This window comes from Pleurodeles waltl, chromosome 2_2 (assembly GCF_031143425.1).
Source record: "Pleurodeles waltl isolate 20211129_DDA chromosome 2_2, aPleWal1.hap1.20221129, whole genome shotgun sequence".
Taxonomy (NCBI): domain Eukaryota; kingdom Metazoa; phylum Chordata; class Amphibia; order Caudata; family Salamandridae; genus Pleurodeles; species Pleurodeles waltl.
In genome coordinates, this window is record NC_090439.1 from 475,848,288 (window position 1) to 475,873,865 (window position 25,578).

Below are 25,578 nucleotides of genomic sequence, written 5' to 3' on the forward strand. Positions count from 1 at the left end.
TTTTATTTCTGTGACGTAAACTTCTGGAATCCACAAGGGTTTACAAAATTCCTTCCACCCAGAGACCTCCGACTTGTCCTAATAAAAACACTATCCCACATGTGTGGGGTAGCAGAGTTAACTTAGGAAACCAAGGTGAAAATCACTATCAGAAAATCAAGCAAAATACCCTCAAGGCAATCACCTTGACTCAGCATAAAGAAGGCTCAACATGCTAATTCCTGCAGGCTATTCATCCTCCAGCAGATCCTCCACCCACAGATAATCCATATATAAAAATGTTAGGATCACCAGTACAGACATCTCAATTCCAAACTTGCAAGAGCTACTGATGAACTCATGTGACGTGTTACTAGCTGACTAAGGCCTAAGTATAGTCTGGGATAGAGCTCTGCCAAATCACTCTCTGACACACAATCCAAGTATCTTCATTCAGGCCACTATGGTGATCATTTTGAACTTGGCGGTGTGGCCCGCCATGCCGGTGGTGACGGGAAAACCCGCCATCCGGCATGGCGGGCCACACTGCCACATAATGAACACCATGAGGGCCACCATCGGCGGCCCTCACTCACCACCAGGCTGCTTCCGTCAGGAAGCCTGGCGGCGGTCGGAATCATTATCCGACAGGGCAGCGGTGCTGCCCCCTCGGATAATGATTCCTCAGCCTCCAGCCTTTCCCTGGCGGGTTTCCCCACCAGGGAAAGGCTGGCGGAAAGGGTGCCCCTGCACTGCCCATGCACTTGGCATGGGCAATGCAGGGGCCCCTGTGCAGTGCCCCATTGCGCAGGTCTGATCTGCGCGATGGGTGCAGCTTCACCTGCCACACAGAGGCATTGGCGGCGGCTCCTTGCGTAGCCGCCGTCAATGTCCCGGCCAGACATTCCTGTGGGCCGGCGGGCGGAAACAATGTTTCCGCCTGCCGGCCACAGGAATGTACATCATACGGCCGGCGGGGATCCAGGGACCCTGGTGGTCAGTGGTTTGACCGCCAGCATGAACACAGCGGTTTCGACCGCCGTGTTCATAATGAGGGCCTATGTTCTCTTAGTTGACTCTTTAAAGGCAGCCTCTCAAATGAAGACCTTTGCTGGCGCCGCAAGGAAATCACATCCAACATCAAACACATGCTCTTCTGTCCTAAACTGAAAAATGGTTTGGACCAAATATCCCAAACTATAATATAATATCCATTACTCAAATATTGTATCCTCAGACCCCCACAAATGTTTAGACTAGGAGCAAAACCAAGCTACTCATCTTAATGACAGCAGTGGTAATCCAGTAAATCCATACCCGATGCAAAGACCCCAAACCACCATCCTACTGGCAGTGGTGGAATGTAATTTCCCAAACCCACAGGGCTGAGAACAAACTGGCTTTAATTAACCCACTACACTCACTTCTTAAACAACTGTGGTCTCCACTACATGACCTCTTGGACAAGCACCCACCATCCTGTGTGAAAAACCTATCCTGGATAAAGAACTGCAAAATTTAGACAGAACACACTTATGACAACCTATGAAATATGATGTATTCTATTGCCTCACAGATGCCATATCCTGATGTGCAGATTTCTATTTCTTGTTTGATCAATTTCAAATCAATTGCGTAATTTAGAAGGAAAATGTTACAATTAACACATAAAGTATTAAGCAGGGTACACAATTATGTTTTTGTGATGCAATTTTAATGTGCTGTTTCGTAGTCTGATGTCAGTACTTGTTGTTTATCAATGGGTAGATATTTGTTTCTATTAGCATACGTATAGTGAATCGGTTCCATATGAATGAAGCAGATTCAATCAATTTGTGTATTTTCTGTAAATGAATTTTCATTGAAACTTAGATTTTTAGGAGGAGACATTATATAATATAACAATTATTTTAAAATATAGTTTATAATAAAATGATAACGAGACTGAAATTGATTCAATATGTATTTTGCTTGGGGAATTGTTTATGTATTCAGCAGGGAACAAATGTATGAATAGGTATAATCTGTAGGGTTCAGCTTGTGTTGCTCCACTTTTTTTTAACTTACAGTTTGCCACTTTAAGAGTATGTACATGTTAGAAATGGGGTCTCTAGTTGGCAGTGGTTGCACCCTGTCCAAGTAAGGACCCTCACTCTAGTCAGAGTAAGGGAGTCACACAGCTAAGATAACCCAGCTCACCCCCTTGGTAACTTGGCTGAAGCAGGGAGGGGAGCTGAGGTGTCATTTCCTTACGGTTGAAGGACAGGTCATGTGGCGTCTTTGGTGAGGCAGTGGTTCCTTACGACAATTTGGGGTTGATGAATCCAGCAGGTCAAGATGAGAGGCGTTGACTTTGCAGTATCGCAGTCACGCCACAGGTGCTGCGGCGGAGTTGGGTGTCAGTGACACAGCACTTGGTCCTCACGCTGTCGCTGGACTTTTGAGGTGCTGCGGTGGCATGAGCCTGCTGCATCGGTCATGGTTGTTGCACTCAGCGGGAACCATGGCTCCGGTGCAGGCAGTGCCGCCAGTTCCAAAGTCGCTCTGGAGTTGATGTGCTTGGTTTCACCAGAACTCACTCTCAAGTGCCCTTGAACTGGATTTGGCACCACTTGGCAAGTCAGGACTCTCAGCAGGAGAGCCCAGGTGCTGACAGATGAAGTCTTTGATGTCCCTGAGACTTTTTAACAGAAGGCTAGCTAAGTCCAGGCCATTGGAGAACCTTTGGAAGCAGGATGTAGAAAGCAAAGTCCCGTCCTTGTTGCTTTGCCAGCACAACAAAGCAACAAGCAGAGTGGCTGTTCCTCCAACAGCATCCAGCTCTTCCTGGCAGAATATCCTCAGTCCAGATGGATTCTACCTTTGTGGGATTAGAGGTCCAGTGCTTATACTCATTTCTGTCTTAGAAGTAGGCAAACTTCAAAGAGAACTCTTTGTAGTGCACAAGATCCTACCTTTCCTGCCCTGGCCCCAGACACGCGCCATGGGGTTGTAGACTGCTCTGGGTAAGGGCAGCCACAGCCCTATTCAGGTTCAAGTATCAGCTCGCCCCACCACTGTAGCTCAGGAAGACCCCATCAGGATATGCAGGGCACACCTCAGCTCCCGTGTCTGACTGCCTGGAAGGAATTCACAAACAGGCCAACGGTCACCTGACCCAGACGCGTATTCCACAGACCCGCAGAGGCACAGCATGGTTAAGCAAGAAAATGCCAACTTTTTAAAAGTGGCTTTTTCAAACTTACAGTTCAAAAACTAACCTCACCAAAAGTTATATTTTTAAATTGTGAGTTCAGAGACCACAAACTCCACATCTCCATCTGCTCCCAATGTGAAATAACATTTGAAAAATATTTCAAGGAAATCTCCATGTTGTCCTATGGGAGAGCTAGGCCTTGCAATAGTGAAAAATAAATTTAGCAACACACCAGTACATGTCCTGCCTTTTAAATACACTGCACCCTGCCCATTGGCCTGCCTTGGGCCTACCGTAAGGGTGACTTTCATGTTGTAAATGGGAAGGTTTGGAGCCTGGGTAGAACGTGCACTTCCCAGGTCGGAATGGTATTTTAAATCTGCGCACACAGGCACTGCAATGGCAGGCCTGAGACATGTTTACAGGGCTACTCGTGTCAGTGGCACAATCCGTGCTGCAGGCTCACTAATAGCATTTAATCTACAGGCCCTGGGCACATGTAGTGCACTTTTACAGGCCAGGGCACACATGGGGCACTATACTAAGGACTTACTAGTAAATCAGATATGCCAATCATGGATAAACCAATTACCAATACAATTTAGACAGAGAGCACTTGTACTGGTCAGCAGGGGTAAAGTGCCCAGAGCCAAAGCCAGCAAAAACGATATTCAGCACAGGATCAAAAACAGGAGGTCAGAAGCAAATATTTGGGGATAACTCTGCGAAAAGGGCCGTTTCCAACAGTACAACTATGCGATAAGGCTGTATTATATAGCTCTGCAACAACTGCAGTTTAGGATTAGGAATGATAGTTCTTTCTCAAAATCAGGGCTTTTTGCTGTTCTTTTGAGATTCTTTGTATGAGTCCACCAGTTAACTCAGTTGATTGGAGTAGTTATTAATACTTTCAGAATGTGCAACAGACTGCGCTGTTTCAATATAAAATAAATAAATCCTTATAACCCTGAAACAGAAACTTAAGACCACAGATACTTGAAGTATTAAGGCAACCCTCTCAATTTTATGTCTCACGTTGATCTTTTGTTTCTGAAACATGGTTGAAAGTGGATGGTGATTTATTTGTTGGAAACATGCTACCAAAATACTATAAAGCAGCAGGTCTTAATGTTTGAATTCTGAGGACCCCCACTGAATCACTACTCATTGATCTTAGTTTTCCTGTGGATCCTATCCTCCTGTTTGGTAACCTTAATGGTAACATTTTTAGTTCTGCCCTCTGGGATGGGTTTCAAGCAAAAAAGGAGGAAAGTATCCAACATATTTCTGCTGAGTATTTTTGGTAAATAATTCTGGTGACACCAGAGGGAGAAACTTGGCTGCAATACTGAATAGCTTACATATGACAACTATGAGTGGAAGGTGAAGGGCAATCACCTTGGTAAACAAACATCTTTGCTGATTAATTATGCCATAAATTCCACAGATGATTATTATTTGGTTGATAAGTAATAGGGCATTTCACAGGGAGTGATCATAATCCTGTTTTACTAACCTTAGATTGTGCTGTCAAAGAAAGCAACACTTTGTTTAGTAAATCTAAAAAGGCAGACAAAGCAAATATTCCAGGAGCTCTTGAAACAATATCTAGAATACCTTCAGTGCAAGATAGTGGTGGAATATGAAGAGCTAATAAATAATGTTAAATGTCTTGCATTCAAGCCCAGAAACATGCCAATGGGTAAACCTTGGGCTGAGCCAGAGAAAGTTAAAACTATATTGGACTAGAAAATAAGGGATGCTTTCAAATGCAATGTCGCTAACAGGAATTCTTTGATAACAGAATAGATGAGGGAGTTCAGGAAGGAGATCAGAAGATCAACTAGAAGTTCCAAAATGGCCTGCTGCCGATTACTTTAATTTTAAGAAAGGATCAGGATACCATAATTCCATCCATAAAGAATATTGAAATAACTATAAGGATTCTAAAGAGCTAATGTGATCAAGGCCCGAATGGTCTGACAGTGGACATACTAAAACTTGATACCGATCTATGGGCTTCAGTCTTAACACCCCTAATGGCTGCAGTAATTCCAGAGTCCTGGAAGGAAAGTATACTGATCCCTGTTTTCAAAAATGATAACAACTATAGGATAATAATATTGTTAGATAGTCACAGTAAAATGTTTACAAAGCATTTTCTGCAAGCTCTCGAAGACTTGGTTGAAAGGGAGACGATCCTGATTAAAATACAACTAGGAGGTAAATAGGGATGGAGGGCCGCATGGCTGCCAGACACACTGCGACCAGACAATTCAATCTTATTTCCTGCTACGCGCCCCCCGTCCCCCAACAGCTGCTGCAACCCACCCTCCCAAGTTTTTGGATCTCTCCTCATGGCCCTTCTCCCCAGGGTAACTCTGGTAGGAGGTGATTTTAATGCAGTTCCTAACCCAGATTTGGATAGCTCCGCTGAACCCCGTCCTAATTTCTGTACTCGATCGGCGTGTCTGATGACCTAGGCCCACTCTATAGGTCTCTACAATATATGGCATTCTTGGCACCCGCGACTGCGGACGTACATTTATCAATCCGCAGCTTACCACACTGAGGCCCAAATAGACCTCATGTGGCTACCGGCGACAGATCTTCTAGAATTACGATCTATCCGTATACTCCCACCCAGTATATCTGACCACACCCTGCTCATGGCTGAATGGTGCACTCCACCGCAAAATATAGCAACCAATCTGAAAATTCAGTGCTTGGCACTTGAGAGATACAGAGTGTGACAATTTCGTGGAGGGGGAGCTTCAAGTCTTCTTTCAAATTAATGGGGTCTTAGTGTTGTCAAAGTTAACACTTTGGGAAACGGATGTAGATATATCAGAACTCCAGATGGGGCAGACCTCAGGGCCTGAAAGCTACCCCATCGAGTACTACAGAATGTTCTGCTTCGCCCTAATACCCCACTTACTGAATATCTATAATGAGGCGTTTCAACAGAGATCTTTTCCCCCCCGATCTTGATTGTGCCAAAATTGTGGTCATCCCTAAGGCTACTTGCCAGTAGACTGCTGCGCCTCATACCGTCCGAGTTCACTTATTAATTCAGACATCAAGATCTATGCTAAGGTACTGGCAACCCACCTGGCCTGCACTTATCTTATCTTATCTATCCAGATCAATGCAGGTTAATTCCAGGAAGAAGCACCAGGCACTGTATCCGTCAAGTTTAAGTGGCCCTTCCCAAGCGCCGAGGTTACATGAGAAACTAGCCCTTCTCTTAGTAGACTTCAATAAGGCATTAAACACCATCTGCTGGAAGTTTGTGGAGGTGGTCCTCTTGCTAATGGATCTGGGGACAAAGTTCAGTAAGATGATTTGTTTACTATATCACAACCCAATGGCTCAGGTTCGGGTGAACGGCACGTTGTCCCCCTCTTTTTCAATCCAAAGAGATACATGCCAGGGATTCCCCCTCTCCCCATTACTCTTTGCACTGGCCATAGAACCACTTTCTTGTCTCCTGCGTTGCGACATACAGCTTCAAGGATGAAGGTGGGGGAGGGGTCTAGAGGATCGTGTGGCATTATACGAGGATGATGTCCTTGTATTCCTGTGGGACCCACCAACTTCAGGTCCCAGATGTCTGAAGATACTTAGGGCCATATGTACAAACACATTTTCCCATTGACACAGTATGGGAAAAACCCTTTGCCACATCTGGCCCTTAATCTCTATGGAGAGGCCTTCGGTCTTTGTGTTAATATGAACAGATCTATCCTAACAGAGGTATCGGGAGATGCTGAAGGTCGTCTCTGTTGCCAGAACTTCCCTAAATGGCGGAATGCATTTAAGTACCTAGGGATCCACATATCACATCTTCCAGACCTGGCCTGGCAGCTTAACTTCAAGGGCCTGGCCTCGAGTCTTGGTGGAGATCTGCACAGATGGAAAGGTCTGCTGCTCAACCCTATGGGGCACACCGCACTCCTCAAGATGATGTGGCTACCCAGTTACCTCTATGTATTAACAAATTTCCCATATCTTATATCACGTGGATGGTTCCTCTCCCTGACCTTCAAAATCACCTCCTTAATATGTCCTGGAGGGCAATATAAGGTGTGCTTCAACTCTGCGAGGAAGTCCCCTCTTGAGGGAGGGATGTGAATACCAGATTTGTATGCCTATTATTTAGCTACACAACTAGTGCCAATCAATGAATGGTTTGATTGAAGGGTGGAATGATCCGGCCTACCAACCAGAACTTTATTTACTGGGATTTGAAGGGCTTCTGTGTTATTTATATGGAGACTGAGTGCCAATGGAGACACCGTCATGTACCCAGGTGGCGATACACTCTTCGAGAGCCGCTCTATGTCTGATAAGGTAGGATCAACGACTAACGGGTCTGACTCTGGGGCGTGGCCTGAGCGGCAGCAATGGCGGACACGTAAACGCGCTGCTCTGCCGTGGCCTACTAGATATCCTTTCATTTATGGCCCCGGAGGGATCTCGAGACTGAATCGGGATGGTGGAGCAGTGAGCGGAAGCCTGGGGGCTCGTGGGTGACCGCCTGGGCCCTGAACTGAGAGCCTCAAGGGGGCCGCCAACCTCGTTCAGAGTGCGGCCTGGTGAGAAGACCGACCTGAAGGTGCAGATCGGAGACCTATTTTTAACTGCAAGCTCTTGTGAGACAGCCCTGAGACTGCCGTGGTGCTGCAGGGACAGAGTGCGCTGGAAGAAATGGCCTGAAGAACGGAGTGCTGAGGTCCAGGTGAGCTTTGGGGCCCTAGGAGGTGGTGCGGGAGGGACGCTGCCGAAAGGAAGAGGCGGCGCACTTGGAGGGCGGACGTAGCGACCCGGCTGGACCTGGCAAAGTCACCTAATCGGTGGCATGATGGAACACAGACTTTAGCAGCAGAACAGGGCCCATTTAGAAGGATTATGAGTTGGCCATGACTGTTATACAGCGGAGCAGGCGCGCTGAAGTGACTCGGCCCTTTTTGGCAGGCTGATAGTACTACCCGGCCAACGGTGATGTGCTGCTGGGAGTGAACAACCACCGGGTGAGGAGATGCCCACAGAGTGCATTTACCCCGAACTGTCGGAGAAGCGAACGCTGTGACTGTTGTTGGCATGGAGGGAGGGGGGCCCCTTGGACCCTGTGGCTGCATGTCTGCCAAGAACCGCAAGATGGGACGGATACAAGGGAAAGACCGCACTGGTGACCAGAGTGCCTCAGAAATGGCCGAATCGGTGCCACAATCCCTACAAGTAACTTTGGACAAAATAGGGGCCATAGAAGAGTCCAAAACCACTCTCCAATAAGAAATTGACCAGGTATCAGTGGAACTGGGCCTACTGCGGGGAGGCCACCAGAAAATGGCGGATAGAGTCCAAAGTACGGAGACAACGCTCACAGAATTTTCTCCAGCACAGCAAGAGATACAGGCCACAATTACGCAACTAACAGACCGGGAAAAAAGACTGGAGCGCCGGGCCGAAGACGCTGAAGGCCGAAATCGGAGAAACAATGTGCATATCATTGGACTGCCGAAGGGGGCTGAAGGGACGGACGCTGTAGCCTTCCTCGGTAGGTGGATGCAGCAGGAAGTCTCTCCGGGCCTCCTCACCCCATTCTTTGCTTTGGAGAGAGCCCACCGAGTACCGGCCAAGCCGGCTGCACCTGGACGATCCCCGCAGAGTGTGGTAGCTAAACTACTGCACTATAGGGATATAAACATTCTGTTGCAATGGGCCAGGGAGGTTGGTCCCTTCAGGGTGGACAATGGATCAGTCACTCTCTTTCCAGACTTTACTGCTGAGGTGCAGACCAAGCGCGCGTCCTACATGGCTGTGTAAAGGGCCATGAGAGATGCAGGTGTACAATAATCGCTCTTATTCCCAGCCCGGATAAGAGTGATGCAAGACGGGCACAGCACGTTCTTTCAAACACCGAAGGAGGCCTGGTAGTGGCTGGAAGCGCACAATACGGAGAGAGGTTCCGGTGCCCCATTGGGTGCACATCGCAGAAGAAGGCACAGGGAAGAGAGGAAGCGCTGTAACAGATCTCGCCCGAGAACCAAACCTACACCAGAACAGAGGGATCTTGATAGACGATCGGTCCTAGATGCTGTGGCATCCCTGCGGCAGGGGAATATGGCTGAGGAGGCCAGCAGTGGGGACTTGGACTGCCGAACTCACTCCACGGACTCGGACTCCCAACAGTCGGACGAGGCTCAGAGAGTGACCCCCTGGACGGCTGACGACTTGTAGGGAGCATGGTGGAAGGGAGATGAGTGAACCTCCGGGGCCATGATTCGGACAGGGGCCTGCAGACGGCCATGGCTCCCACGTCCGGATACTTGACCACAAACCACTGAATGGCGAGAACACTATCTGACTCAGCGCTATTGTTTTGTTTGTTGAGGTATTGCCCTGGGAAGAGGGAGTTGGGGGTTAATGTTTTTGTTACACCATATGCGCAGGGGGTTGGTTATAGTGGAATATGCACTAAAGGCACAGGTGAGACGGGGGAGTGGAAAAAGAACTGATGATCACCGGGAGAGGGTGATGACCTTGACTGCTCTAACTTATACATGCAGACGGACTGTAAGCTGATAACCTGGAACATCCGGGGGATGGGGTTATCTGTTAAACGTCATAAGATCTTGTCCTACCTAAAGAGAAAGGGGGTACACATAGCAATGCTCCAGGAAACACACCTTGCCACAGGGGAGGTGAATAAACTGAGACGCAGGTGGAGGGGGCAACTCTTCACCACCGCGCACTCAGCATTTGCGAGGGGGGCACTGATTTGGGTTAGAGCTGGGGTCCCGTTCGAACCCCTTTCCACAGACTTGGACCCAGATGGTAGATAATTTATTGTGGAGGGCAGGTTGCAAGGCAGGCCTATAGTGCTGAGTTGTGTGTATGCACCTAACCAGGCACAAACGGCCTTTTGGCGGACGCTTTCCGGGCGCTTGACCAGGCACTTAGGGGGTCGCTTTATAATAGGGGGAGACTTTAATTACGTGCTGGATACTGGGTTGGACCGCTCCCTTTCTCCCTTGCCTAGGGCGGCGGCGCACAAAATGGCAGAGAACCTCAGGGACTGGTCGAGACACTGGGGGTTGGAAGATGTATGGTGGTTAAAGCACCCACAAATTAGAGACTACTCTATTTATTCGGGACTCCGCCACTTACACACCAGAGTAGACTGCGTGATGAGTTCTGGATCCGTCACCCACGAGATGGTTCAGTCCGAGTACTTGGGCCATACGTTGTCAGACCATAGCCCGTTGCTCCTCAACTGGCAGGGGTCTGGGGAGAGGTCGGCTATCCCCACATGGTGGCTCCAGCCGAGAGCTCTGGAAGACCCAGTGTACATAGAGGAGCTCCGGTCCCACCTTGTGGAACACATCAGGATTAATAAGGGCACCACCGGGTCACGCAGTTCAGAGTGGGAGGCTCTTAAGGTGGTGACGAGGGGTCACTGTTTGGGACAATTGGTGGGGTTTAGGCAGACTCTTACTAACAAGCTGACTCAGATAGAGAGGGAACTTCATTATAGGGAGGTTGAGCAGGGAGCAGAACCAGAGGCGCAGCGTAGGCTTCTCAGGGTCAGACAATCGTTTAACCAGACGCTAGAGAGGCTGCGATGCCATGATTACCGGAAGCACTTGACCTCTGTGCAGGCGGAGGAGGGTAGGGCAGTCAGACAACTGGCGTGGTTGGTACGACCTGAGGGAGGCAGCGCTCCAATAACAAGCGTGCAAGGGACGATCGGGGAGCATGTTTACACACCGTCTGAGATAAATAATGCTTTTAAACCCTACTACACGTCCCTGTATGAGCACCCTGGAGATGATCTATCACGGTCTTTGGGAAGCTATTTAGAATCCCTCCTGTTGGTTACCCTCGGTGCAGAAGACGGGGCCTTTGGGAGAACCAATTTCCCTAGAGGAGGTGAAAACTGCTATTTCACAATTGGCTGCGGGCAAAACACCGGGCACAGACCGACTCCTTATGGAGTTCCATAAAACATATGTGGGCATCCTTGCGCCGGTGTTGGTTGATCTATATGCTGAGGCCTTCAAGACGAGTGCCCTTCCGGGGACCCTGCGAGAGGCATTGGTGGTCTCTTTACCTAAGATGAAGTCAACTGAGGCATCTGTGACTGACTTTCGCCCCCTGTCTATGCTGAATAGAGATTTTAAAATCCTAAGTAAAGCACTAGCTAATAGGTTGTTACAACATATCCCTCACCTCATTCATGAGGACCAGAATGGTTTTGTACCCGAACGCAGCACCTCCTTGAACCTAAGGTGGCTGTTCACGTTATTGCATCGACCGCTCGGGCAGCAGAGGCCGAGGCTTTGCTCCTATCTATAGACCTAGAAAAGGCATTTGACTCAGTGCGGTGGGACTATCTCAGTGTGGTGATGACCAGAATGGGATTGGGGGAGAATTGGGTACTTTGGGTTGAGCTGCTGTACCATCACCCAGTGGCTCGGGTGCGTGTGGGGGGAGTGGTGTCGGAATCCTACCCCATATGTCGTGGCACTAGACAGGGCTGCCCGCTTTCACCTTTATTGTTTGCGATTGCTATTTAACACCTGGCAGCACAGTTCCGGATGGAAGGGCAGGGTAGGGGGGTGTTATTGGGTCAGGAGGAACACATTATTTCGCTCTATGCAGATGACCTGCTGATCTATCTGCAAAGTGGCGGGACCGGGATTCCCTGGGCACTGGCGCTACTTGAGGGGTTTGGTGCCCGGTCATGTCTTAGGGTTAACAGGAGAAAAACGTACGCCTTTCCGCTGGTCGAGGGCACTGGATGCCCACCCACGTGCCCGGATGATCTCCCATGGGCACATCGCTCCTTCAAGTATCTGGGCATTCAGATTTACCACGTACGAGTTAAGTGACTTACGCAACGGGAATCTTGGAGCAGCTCTCTACGATCCCCGGTGATGTTTTGACGCTCGCTGAAACTCCCACTGATGGCCCGGGTGGCCCTGTCTAAAATGGTCATGTTACCACGGCTCCTATACTACTTCACCAATCTGCCTGTGACTATCTCGAAGAGCTGGTTCAGGGAACTGAACATGCTTCTTAGGGGACTGCTCTGGGATGGGGGGCGTCAGCGGATGTCTCTCTCCACCCTATGCCGACCTACTCTGGAGGTGTGGCTGGCGGTCTCAGATTTTGAATTGTACTACCTGTCATGGCAACTCCAGTGGGTGGCTCGCTGTCTATCGGGGAGACACCGAACGGGATTGAGTGTAGATGGTGACATAATAACGCCAGATTGCCTCTTAGCGGGATTGGTTGGGACCGGGAACCTTCTGTCTGGGAGGTCTGGATTACTGAGGATGGCCCTCTCTTGCTGGAGAAACTGCTTGAGGCGCACCGGGGCGGCAGTACCCTACTCCCCTAAGCTGCCATTATTCCTCTAGGAGTACCGGGCCGCATTTTGGCTGGAAACCAGATGGGGGCTTGGACACAGGCTGGTGTGTTGACTTTGGGAGACTTCTTTCGCGATGGGATTCTGTGTACCTTTGTGGGATTAGTAGAAGAGGATGGAGTCCCAAGGGGACAGTTTCTGACATATCAGACTCTGGTCCTTGCAGTACGACGACTATGGCCCACAGTGAATGCAGAGCCAGGGACACATGCCATACCACATTCCCTATTAACGGGGGAAGAGTACAGCCACCTGGTCACCAAACTCTACAAGGCCTGTACCGATACTACATTAAAGTCCTTACAGATTCTGAGGTCGAAATGGGAGGAGACAGGGGGTAGAGAATTGACAGATGCACAGTGGCAGAAAGTGTTGGCATATCCTTGGTACGTGTCCAGGAACACACGGTTCAGATATATACAATACAACTATGTTCACAGGACGTATCTCACTCCACATAGGCTTAGGGTGATATACGGGGAGAGCCCAGGAATTGCCCCAGGTGTCAGATGGCAGACCCGGATTTTGGTCGTATGGTCTGGGAATGCCCCAACATGCAGAGAGGCTGGATGGGAGTGTTGAAGGACTTGGGGGGGGAGGGGGGACTTTAGGGGCACGTTTAGACCCAGACCCTCTACTATGCCTTGTGGGCTTACAAGGGAGACCAGCATCCAAGAGAGTGGGAAGCAGGTTCCTGGATCTTGCTCTGGTCCTGTTCAGGCGCCGCATTGCAATGGCCTGGAAGTCTCAGATGGGCCCGCGGCTGGAAGACTGGAGGAATGATGTCTCGAGGTGGGCACAGGCCGAACAGCAGGCGCTACAGGGATAAGAGGCAAAGGGGATACAGGCGAGACCTATAGACCCACTGTGGACAGAAATAATGGAGGCTTGGGAAGACCGGAAGCGGATGGCGGAGGGGGCATTAGAATGTGGAGAAGCAGTGACGCTGGTGGAAGGGGACCGAGGAGATAGATGAGAGGACAGCGGGATCTTGGGGCATGCTACAAAGGGACTTCATCACTCCATAGTTGTGGACAGTCTCTGGGGCAGGGTGAGAGATGCTAAGATTCATGGATAAGAATTGTGACCATGCCTGAGGGGCGGAGGGACCCTAGTGGAATGGGATAGACCCTACAAACGAAAAAGAGGCTGGAAGACGTCTGGGATGACCCTACCAGTAGAACTACTTAGATATACTGGCAAGACCTAAACCCAATGTGCCATAATATATTAACCTGCACATAGTTTGTTTCCCTTTTTTTTTCCTTTTTTTTTTCTCAGTAATCGCTTTCTTCTCCTTTTATGGTTGAATTAGTTCAAAATTTATTTGGGTACACAGATAGTGTGGATGGAAACTGAAAACGAGAGTAAGTGAGAAGTGTCAATGTTCTGCACATGTGGATGGTCTCAACAGAGACCAACGGAATAATGGAATGAATCACTTAGTACATGCAGTATGCATAAAATAAGTTTGAATACACGGCATGTAGAGAAGAACATACTCATGTATTTATGATTACTAAATTCTATGAAAAACCATTAAACAAAGTTTAAAAAAAATAAATAAATAACGGGGCTGACTCCCCTATGGCGGGGCACATGGTTGCAGCAGCTGTCAACCCCTACAGGGTTCCGACATTGAGACCGCATAGGAATTACATACCTGGGAGATATTTAGAAAGGGAAAAAATGTATGTCCTTCCAGGACTTACAAGAACATTATGCCCTATTTAACACACAATTCTTCAGTTTCCTACAACTAAGACATTACCTGAGGACACACCTTCCCCCAGACACTCAAATCCAAGAATATTGCACTCTTGAAGCTAAAGAATTGAGGCGTCTGGTACAGAGGGTGAAAACCCAAATTTATTGATTCCCTACTCACTCATGCCCCGATGGCTTTGAATCCCTTAGACAGAAATTGGTACACTGGATTGGCAACTTAGACAATGATGACTGGAGGGAAGCCACCCTGCCTCTTAGAGAAGTAGCAATATCCATGCCCTTGCGTATGATACAAATTAATTACTTCCATGCTACAGGAACCTGTTCTATTTGTGCAAGATGCAGGCTTCCCACTGGTGACTTTTTCCATGTTGTATGGGATTGCCCGAAGCTATGACCCTTTTGGGAGGCAAGAGTTGGAGATTTCAGAAGTCCTGGGATGCTCAATCCACCTAACTCCTACGATAGCTCCTTTGGGGCTGATGGAGGAATTAGGAGGCACATGAGCAGATCGTATTTTTATGGCGGTGGCCTGCTTGATAAATCAAAAGAGATATAGCCTGAACCTGGAAACAGTCCAAATGCCGTGTGATATCAACATGGTGGCCGGGGGTTGATTGGAGTGTTCAGTGTAAAAAAATAAAAAATAAAAATCTGTATCCTACGGGTATCCTCAGAAACATGACAAAGTTTGGTGGAAATGGTGGTCTTATCATGATTTGTTAATGTAGCATATTTTTATGTCATGTTGAGACTGTCATGCATGTGGAGTCAAAGATCTGATTGGTAATTGCTTGTTCCTTGTAATGCAAGGAGGATGCGCACTGTTGTAAAAATAAATAAAGTTGATTATAAAAATAAAAAAAAAGCAGTTAGGATTTAGGCAGGATCATTCAACGTTGGATAGGTGCTTGCATTGAAGTTACTGGTGGAAGAATATGCCTTTAAAATAAATCAACCAATCTGTGTTGCATTACTAGATTTATCTATGCCACTTGATAGATCAACCTGGGATAGCTGTGAAAAAAACTGTACACCTAGAAGATACCACCAGGTTTATTGACATTATAGCCTAAACAAAACATAGTCCAGTTTATGCATATTCACCGAAACTAGGAGGAGCGCTCATCCCAGCTATATTCTGTACTGGGGATACCACCTTACTGGCTCCCCTGCATCTAAAAAACGAGATATTTTCTATTTATATTGTGCAGCCAATGACTTGAAAATAAATACCACCAAAACAAAAGTAATGATAATCTTGAAGTTAAGAAAAAAGTTAAATAATTTGAAGTGGTGGCTCAATGCAGAGAAACTGGAGAATGCAAGCAAATGTAGATACTTGAGTATCCTTTTTAAATAAAATTTTAACTGTAAAGCTTGCATGGAGATTCGGGAACAGAGAGCCAGGGCTGTTGTTGGCTCCTTATAGAAAATGGACTCAGTTTGGGGTTAGAAGTCATTTGAAGTGCTTAAAGAGACCTGGAGCCTAAAAACTGTAAACCTGCTGCTCTATGTCTGCAAAATATTTCTTGAGTCTAATATATTTTGCTTGCACACTAGGTGGCCTTTTTGGCTGTAGAACAGCACAAGTGTCCTTTATCCTGTAGATACACAGTTCCACTTTGCCCTTATGCCTTCATGCAGTCAAACCTGAGTAAATATTTGTTCAGTGGGGAAAGCCTTTATAACATTGGCACTTCCGCTAAGAGTTGTACCACAGTCGGTTAGTGAGTTTCCAGCCACCATCTACCCATCTCAGTCACTGATTTTTCCCTTTAGGGTCATGCAGCTTTCTATCCATTTCCCCCAGAAGTATGCGGTCGCTCTCTCTTTTAGTAAATATTTCTATCAATTTAGATACACTACTTCATTTTCTCATGAGTTTGTTTATCGGTGGAAGCTCCCCAGCTCTACATTTTAGCCTAATGTCTCCCTTGGTCACAATGTGCATGTCATTGATGTTTGTGGTATTAAGGGTCCTCCATTTCTGAGCAGATTCACAACGGTATTTTTGGGATCAGGTGCCATCATCCTGTTACGAGTTCTTAAAATAATTTTTTCTCCTAAACCAAATGCTAAAAGATCCAGCCTCAGTGTTAAAAATAAAAAGAGAGGGGTGGCCTAACTTTGACAATAGCACGTAGCCTTTCTGGGTATAGTAGAATCTGTACGGACATTTCTATTATATCATTTTCGACAAATATAAATCCTTGTTTCCCTGTAGTCGAAAAGCAATCCTGCTGGTTCTTTCCTGTCATCTTTTCCCAATTTACTCACATCTCAAAGGCTCTCAGTTTAATCTTGTTGTTTTTAAAGGGTATTTTGTTGTATTGCCTTTGATACTGATCTTCAGTTTCTGCATATAGTAAGCTTTCTGGTTTGTATCTTGCAACAAACTGAACAACTTTGAGCTTTGAAAAAAAAAGAAGGAAAGTTAGTCTTCCACAGCCCTTTAGGAATTGGTGTGAAATTCAAATCTTCACACTGACTTTCTCTTGGGGTGTTATGGAGGAAAGTGGCACAGACATTTTTTTAATGCATTTATTCTTGGGAATACTGTTAAATATCTTTGCAGGTTGCACTAGTATTAGTTTCTCTTTAATGCTAACCTGATTCTTATTCATTTCGCGTTACAGAAGCGGAAAAGACGGGGCTGTGCTTTAAATCAAGGTGAACTGGATGCACTAGAGTACCACTTAAAAGTGAGTTACAACAATGATTTAATCAGTGACGTTTTTACTTTCTAAATTCAATGTAGATTTCACACTCCTATAATGATTTTTGCTTTATTTGACATTTTAAATACATTTTTTATCCCTCTTGCGTGTATTCTCGTGGGAAAAGTTTTATTTCATCATTTTGTTTTGATAGGTACGTTTGCAGACAGCGGCTTAATGAGCCGATCTAGAGAGATTGGTGCATGAATGTATTAAAAGCTAATTGCCAAAGGAAAAAAAAACATATCACTAAACTTCTAAAAAAATTAATTATCTTCTCATCCATCTTTCTCATCAAACCTTTTGGAATTAGGCTAATTTCTCACTCCAGAGGCGAATGCATAGTAACTATAATAATTTCATTCATAAAGTTACTATTATGAATCAAAATGAAAATCAGATATAGTCTCATTTCCTTCTCATTTTCTATTTTTGCTCAGTTCTCTACACCCTCTAGATAATAGGATGGATACAAAATCCACCCAGACTTCCCTGTTGCTCCCCCCAAAACAGGTCCACAGTTTGTCCAAATTGAGATGTTTTTGTATGTGTACTTTTCATACTGTTACTTCCCCCCTTCATTTTCCCACATGCACTCACTGCGAGGTTGGGCATTAGAACTCAGTGGGTGCTCTCTGGGCGTGTGCCTTAGCCTTAGGTGTGGCTGTTCGCTTGGTGGTCAATAACTAGGACCCACAAATTGAGTGGTGTCTACTTTTCAAGATTCCGCAAACCCAAACCTTAAACCAGAAAATAAGCAGGTTCCCCAATCCATATTTCTTGACTGTGAACACTGAGGCACTTGATTTCACTATATTAATGTGTCAGACTTTCCTTTTAGTTGAGAGATTGTTTGGTCGATTTGTCCCAGCCCCTTCGACACTGGAAATGAGTGGTCAGCAATGTGATGCTTTGGTTTGTACTGGAAGAGGCAAAACACTTTTCTTTTGCCATCCCTTTCCGTTTTTCTTTTCAGTATGAAAGCTAAGGTCCCTTCATACTGTGTTCTTTTCTTGTCGGTTTTGTAGGGCACATTTCATAGTTACTTGTACTTTTAAAATGTCTTGCCATGCGCAATGTTTAAGCATGGTAAAGAAATAGCTCTTTGTGACCAAAACATTTTTTCTTTTCATATATTCCCCCGTTGGTGGGAATGTCTTCCTCTGGCACCAATGATGTCAGGAATTTACCCTTCTGGACTTAGTGGTGGCCTTTTCAAGATTGCTTCTGTGGGAGCAGAACCCCAACCCCTAAAATTCAGACTTTCCAAAATTTAGATCAGCTTAAACTTGCCTCTGGTAGTTCTGCTACTTCCCCTTAATCTTATGATAAAGAATAACCTCCTCAACATTAGGCCCAACATAAGTTAGCAGAGTAACACAATTAGGTAGCTGGACCACTCAATAACTGAAATCTAAGTCTTGTAAAATTTAAAGGGTTTTATTACAAATTCTCAAAAATTAAGTGGTACAGAATAATTGTTAAATGCCATAAATACATGAATGCAGAGCACATAATCATAAATTAGTATTGTTCTAAGTCCCAAATGAACAACAAACACATTAAGAAAGGACAACATCCCTAAAGGAACGCCTACAAACCTCTGTAATAGATTGAAAAGGGAAGTCACTTATAAATTCAGAAGAACAGAGTCCCCAGTAAAACAGGAAAATAATCTGCCTCACCACAAAACCAAAGGGTTTTTATGCATATTTTCAGAATATAAAATGAGCAAAATCTGAAAATTCAGAATGGCATGACTAGGGATAACACATTTTAGGCAATCCAGAACACGTCAGGTAAGAATTAAGTACATAACACTAACCCACTTTTAAGAAAGTGTCAAGCAACTTCTGCGCTGGTGCTGTCTTCAGATGCACAACACAACATGAAGCATTAGAAAATAATACAATACCCCACATACCAGTGTATTCGGTTAGGCCCACACTGAAACTACAGAGGAAAAATCCTGGGACATTTTAGGAATATGAGGAAGTTTAATTCACAATACGTGCATTGTGAGGAAAATAACCTGTTATGTCACATTGTTCTGTGCTTTTCAGAGACTAGTGGGAGAGAAGGCACACAGGGGGAATTGATAGGAGGGGTAATGAGCAAGAGGAAAATGAACAGAGCTGCATCCATGTTAACAAATATGACGGCTTTGTGATAACGTGGCACAACTAAATCTCATTAATAAACACATATTTCGTTTGTTTCAAGTGTATTGCTTTACTTCATAATTTTCATCTAGAACTCATCATAATCATCATTAATACTCAAAGTTAAATGTTATCAAAAACGTTGACATCCCCCTGATTATTTTAGAATCACTAAAACACGATAACAAAGCTTTATTAATCAGCATTAGTTAGTTGTCCTTGCCACCACTTTCAGTTACTTTCATGAATTCTTCTGTGCCATCTTCTTCTGGTAGTAGACATGATGTTTTAACGTTTCTATTTCCATTGCCATGGATGTACTTCTTTTCTTCAACCCATTATTACCTTTACCACTTCCAACTATTTATTAAGACATTTTTAGCAAAAGAAACAGAATAGTTGCACAAACCATTATTTTTATTACAGGTATTGGTATTATTTATTTTCAGAGTATTTCCTCCCAAATCACCCAAGAATTGACCAGCTGTACTAAAACCCTTTCCTAAATCACTAAACCAGGAAAATGCACTTTCCCATTAGCCAGTTTCTTTCAAAGATTGGATAGCAAGCAAGAGATTACTAAGATTAGTACTATAAGATTCTATAATTATCATATTATCAGGCACATAGGTACAACAACTCTTTGCTTTAAATACCTTAAAGATTCCTCCTTCCTTCGCCAAAAGAATATCCAATGCCAATCTGTTCTGCATAACCATTGCTCTAACATCAACCATTTCCTTAATCATGTGCTTCAATGTTCTGGCTGTAGCAATGCCATTCTATCCACTAAGTCAGATAAACCTCTATTTTTCACATACATCATTGCAACACCTATAGAAAAAATCTTAGCACCTAATATAGCCAAAACTATTATACCAAAGCTCCTTTTCAGATTCATTTTATTTACACAATGTATTCTAGGAAACACTAAAGCTGTATAAAAAGAACCAATCCAATTTCTTGGCAAATTAATATAAGCACTCTTCCCACACACATAATATATTCTTCTCAAAATCGGTTCTTTACCAAGCAGTTTTGAAATTCTTCTTCAAACCATACATAACTAACCCCATTTTTCTTCTTCTAATTTCAATCTAGGATGTATATTGGACAAACTAAATTCTTCTTCTTCTATTACCTGTTCATCTAAATCCTTTCTTTTTTCAAATCCATTGCCATCTTAACCCCCTCTCTTATTGTATTCAACAATACACCCTTTTTCTTCTTTATTCAACCTACACACATACTCCCCATTACTAGTTTCAGATCCATGCTCAGTTGCACAACCCTTCTGAGGTGCTTATCATATTTGATATAAGGTTTATTTAACTTAATTAGAATATTATCAATACAAACATATACATTGATCAAATAAGTGGAGAGAAAATCATCACTATTGACTAAGGTGCATAAACATTGGAGGAGGAAGAGTAAGGTAAAGAAGCTGAGAACTCCTTCACCCACAGACGCAGGATGTAAAGTGCAGATATATCATCCACACCAAATATTATTCTTAAATATTCGTTGATCATCCCAGTATATATGTTGTCCTCGAACTCCTTATTAAAACTTCTGTCTGTGGGGGTCATTAAGACTCCGGCGGTCGGTGATAATGTGGCAGTAAGTACCGCCAACAGGCTGACTGTACTTACCGCCATATTATGACAATGTACCACACCGTCTGCCACGGCGGTAACAGCTGCCAGGCTGGAGTTATCCATTTCCAACCCAACGGCCGCCATTGTTCCGCCTGCCGGATTATGACCCCGCCTACAGCCATGGTTTTTGTGGCATTGGTAATGCCACGAAAACCATGGCAGTAGGCCATATCAGTGAAAGGGAAGGGTTCTCCCCCCCCCCCTCCAGTTACCCCCCACCTCTCCACGCTCCCCCTTCACACAAACGCATACACAAACCCTTTCCCACATGCTTACATGCATGCATACATCCATTCACACACACATCCGCACACACTTCCAAACATACTCCCAGACACGCATTCACATTACACAACATACACGCACTCACACGTCCGTACATGCACACACGCATTCACCACTCAACACACACCCGCGTTCACGCACACACCTGGATCCAGCGCGTCCTCCAGCAGGAGACCAGATGGGGCGATGCTATTGTCAGCAGCGCCTGACAGCAGAACACTAGCAGGCCGTATTATTGGTCATAATACGGCTGGTGGCGGTCTACTGGCGTGTCGCTGCTGGTGGTAGCAGCGCCACCTTACCGCCATCCACCGGGATGGCCACAGCTATTCTTGTGGTTGGAAATCCGGCTGTTGTCCTAAAATGGCGGATGGCTGTCAGCCACAGCTACGGTCTTTTGGCAGCCTTCGCCGCATCGGTAGACGGTTTTTACCACCAAAGTTAAAATGAGGGCCTATATGTTCTAAATTACAGTTGTTAATTCATCTGTCATGGACAAATGTCCCACAGGTGATAGTAAGCAAACCAACAGTCTAACTAAAATTACTTATATTGTTATTAGCATTTTACAACATTTGATACATCCCATCTTCTAGCTGAGACAGCACAATCTACTATGGAACAAGAAATTTCAAAAGGGAAAAGGAAACACAAAATGTATTTAAAACAGTAATAGATTTCATCTTCACTTCTTATTTCATTAAAACAATAATAAAAATACAAAATCAACCTTCTTCTCAACAGTTAGTTTCAAAAATTCTTTTCAAAGTTAATCAGTCTTTATTGGGTACATTTTTCAACTTGCTCAAAGTCTTGTGCCTATTTATCTGTTTTCAACTGTATTCAGCAGTGTCCTTTTCCTTCTGTCTCTCACTCTCAGACTCTTACTTGTACTGCCAATAATTCACTTATGTGTAAAGTTTTTCTAACTCTATTGCTTCTTCCTCTTCTTCAGGTACTGTACCTAGATATACCTATTCAGGTGAAGCATACTTTCTATTTGCCACTCTTCTTCTTGACATCTTGGCCACTGGTGATTAATGTCCACTAGTTTCTTTAGTCTATGTTTATCTCTCAAGGGGTTCAACTGGCTCCCAGTGCTTTCTTTTGCAGACTCTCTTCCTTGAGATATTGTTTTACATTTTTGTCTTTTTGGCAACAGTCTTTGTCAGAATCTCTTCATTTTCCAAAATACTCAAATTCAAACTTGAACTTGGGAAGCTTTATCTTTGTCTGTTCTATGTACTGTAAATGTATTTTTCCCCTAGAGTCTTTGTAACTTCGATTTTCAACCTCTCATTGATTGGATCAGAGACTACTTCTTCTGTTACTCATGCTTTTGAGTTTTGCACTACAACAGTTCTTCAGTTTGATCCCTGCTTTCAAACTTGACTTTAGAATGTCTAGGTTCTTCATCAGAGCTTTCACTATCCTCAAATTCAAAATTTCCTCACTCCATTGTTTGTATTTTCACCAGTTTGAAAATTGTTACCCCACGCTGGATCCACGCTATGAATTCGAGTTTACATTTGTACTTGATTTTGTGTTTGGTTCTGAGCATGACTCTGTCAGCTTATCTCCATATCTTCAGTAGATTTATCCATTGCTTCAACTGCTCTTATTTTATTTAGAGCAACATGGATCCACTCATGCATATTAAACCACAGTGTTTGTTGTTACAATCACCTGCAAAGGTCTCTTCCATCTTTCTTCCAAGCAGCTCTTCCTCACAAATTGTTCAAACTGTAATCCAATCACCTGGGCTCAAATCATAGAAAGGAATGTCCTTCATTTCTTCTGTTTCCACATTCACCTGATGAGAGAGAGATTTCACAATATCGGCTGGACCCTTTCAGTAATCTAACATGATGTCATCATTTATTGAAACTAGTGCAGCTGATGGTATGTATGCAAGTTTCATTGCTCTGCCCATAATCATTTATTGAGGCAATAATCAGTCTTCCTGCCAGGTCTACTTCTCATGCTCATCAAAACAAGAGGAAGGGCATCAGGCCCCTCTAAGGCAGTAGAAGCACAATATTCTCATTGGCCCTTTCCACCACTCTAGAAGACTGAGGACGATAATTACAATGAAACCTTTGCTTTATTTCAAATGCTTCACAGCTGAGTTGCAAAACTTTATTCCTAAAGTATGTTCCACTATCGTTCTCGATAGATGAGGCCGGGCCAGATCGGGGTATTAACTCCCTCAACAACAATTTGGCAACTGTAAGGCTATTTGATCTCTGGGTGGGATATGCTTCAGTCCATTTAGAGAACAAGCAGACAGTTACTAAGATGTATTTACATCCATTGTATTTTAGCATCTCAATAAAGTCTACTTGAAGTCTTGTATATGGGTCTTCTGATTTGCCAGTATAGTTCATCAGCACTTGAGTCTATTTACCATGGTTATTCTATTGGCAGGTCACACACCTTGAACAAGGATCCTCAGAAACATTTCTGAATTTAGTGTTTAAATATTTCTTAACTAGTCACACTAGGCTATCTCTCCCTGCATGCACCTTACTAGTCACCCACAGATATAGCATGGAGTTGAGTAAAACATATTAACTCTCCTTATCTACATACAAATCCTTATAATTTTACATGTAACCCAATTTTTTTCATGTCTTTTTCACATCATCTGGGGCACATTCTTGGAGAACTCTCAGTTCACTCAACGAAGTTTTGAAACAGTTCATAAAGAAACAATTCTCATTTTCTGCATTTTGAAATGTATTCAACTTCACTCTCCTGCACACTGTCTCATCCTGTAATGCACACTATTTTGCCATTTGCCCTGCATATTAATTGTTAATTGTGACTAAATCCTTTCCAGCCTTATGACCAACACACTTGACCACCGTAATTTATTTTGGCTTTTGTATTGCTTTCAATAAGCCCAAAATATAAACACTATTCTTAATTGAAGCTCCAGAAGATATCTTAAAACCCCTTTACGACCACAGTTGATACAAATCATTTACAACTCCAAATACATATTTGATGTCTGTGTAAATGGTCACATTCACATTTCCTGTCAAGCAACAAGCTCTTGTTAATGTAACCAACTCTGCCACTTGTGCTGAAGTTACATCTGGGAGAGAAGATTTGTTCCAAAGTCTAATAAATGGAACATAGTAGATAGGAAGCTCTTAGCGCTTCATATTGGTCTCTTAACCAAGAGCCATCAACTAATAAGATAGATTAAGCCATCTCAATATGAGTTTTTTTCTTTTTTGGTCTTGGTTTTCTGCAGATCTTTGTCGGCTCTATGTAGTCATGCTCAGGTTTATCATCAAATTCATCATTTTCCTGTCTTAACAATCTTTGTCTGAAATAGGAAGCAGATTTCCTGGATTTAGTGAATTACACCTCTTAATAGAGATGTTCTCAGCTGCAAGTATGATTTGCTCACAATGAGTCCACTTACTGTTAGTAAGATGCAGTGTCCTCATTCTGATCAGTAAAATCTCAACTGAATGTGAGACGTATACAATTAAAGTATCCCTTTACCTTGTTCAAAAGAAGTGCAAACAGCTGCAACCAATTTTAAACAACATGGAAGAGTAAGACACTGGGCACATGATATTTTCATGTTTCTGTGTAAGAATTGAAAGTGCACATCCACATAACAAAAAAAAAAGAATGTTAAACTGTAATCAGGCATCCGGAGTGCAGGTGCACAGACAGACTCTGTATCAAAATGTCAAATGCATCACAGCATTCTTTGTCAAATGGTACCGGATCTTGAATGTCACTACATGTCAACCTTACTAAAGATTTTGCAGTCGAGAAAAATTTGGAATCCACTGACGGCAATAGCCAAAAGTTCCCAGAACATCCCTCTGGGTAGTTGGTGGGCTCATCTTTGGATTCACAGAAATGTTCTTTTGAGAATTTCCTCACACCCTTTTCAATGTGTGTTCAAGATAAATAACTTCCTTTTTACAGTACTGCATTTTAGATAGAGAAATGTTATATAAATTATCAGCTAAATGATTCAACAGAGCAGGTATATAAACTTGCAGTCCTCTTTTGGTCTTGATGCAACCAGGATGTCATCAAGGTATTGAACCTATACTGAATTGAATGGTAACATCATGTTTTCTAGCTCTTTCTTCAAAATTTGACTAAAAATCAAAAGACTTTCACAGTACCCTTATGGGATTCTCCACCACGAGCACTTGTTGGAATGCACAAAAAAACTGTGATTCCTCTTGCAGAGGAATTGATAAGAACGCTCAGCATAAGCCGGTGACAGTATACCATTCTGCTTCTAATGGAATTTGGAACAGATTTCCTGCTGGATTTAGTACCACAGCACAGCATGGAACCACTATCTCATTAACCTTGTGCAAATCTTGTATGATGTGCCATTTTCCATTAATTTTTTAGTTCTCATCAC

General features: G+C 44.2%; 1 protein-coding gene across 2 annotated transcripts in view; it reads left to right on the top strand.

Annotated features, from left to right (window-relative positions):
- The window catches only part of METTL4 (methyltransferase 4, N6-adenosine), a 196,835-nt gene that overhangs the window by 48,052 nt on the left and 123,205 nt on the right, over nucleotides 1-25,578 (top strand). For both annotated transcript variants that reach the window (XM_069219970.1, XM_069219971.1), the window contains exon 2: nucleotides 16,979-17,044. In XM_069219970.1, coding sequence (XP_069076071.1) covers nucleotides 16,979-17,044 — 66 coding nt within the window. The remainder of the gene's footprint in view (nucleotides 1-16,978; nucleotides 17,045-25,578) is intronic.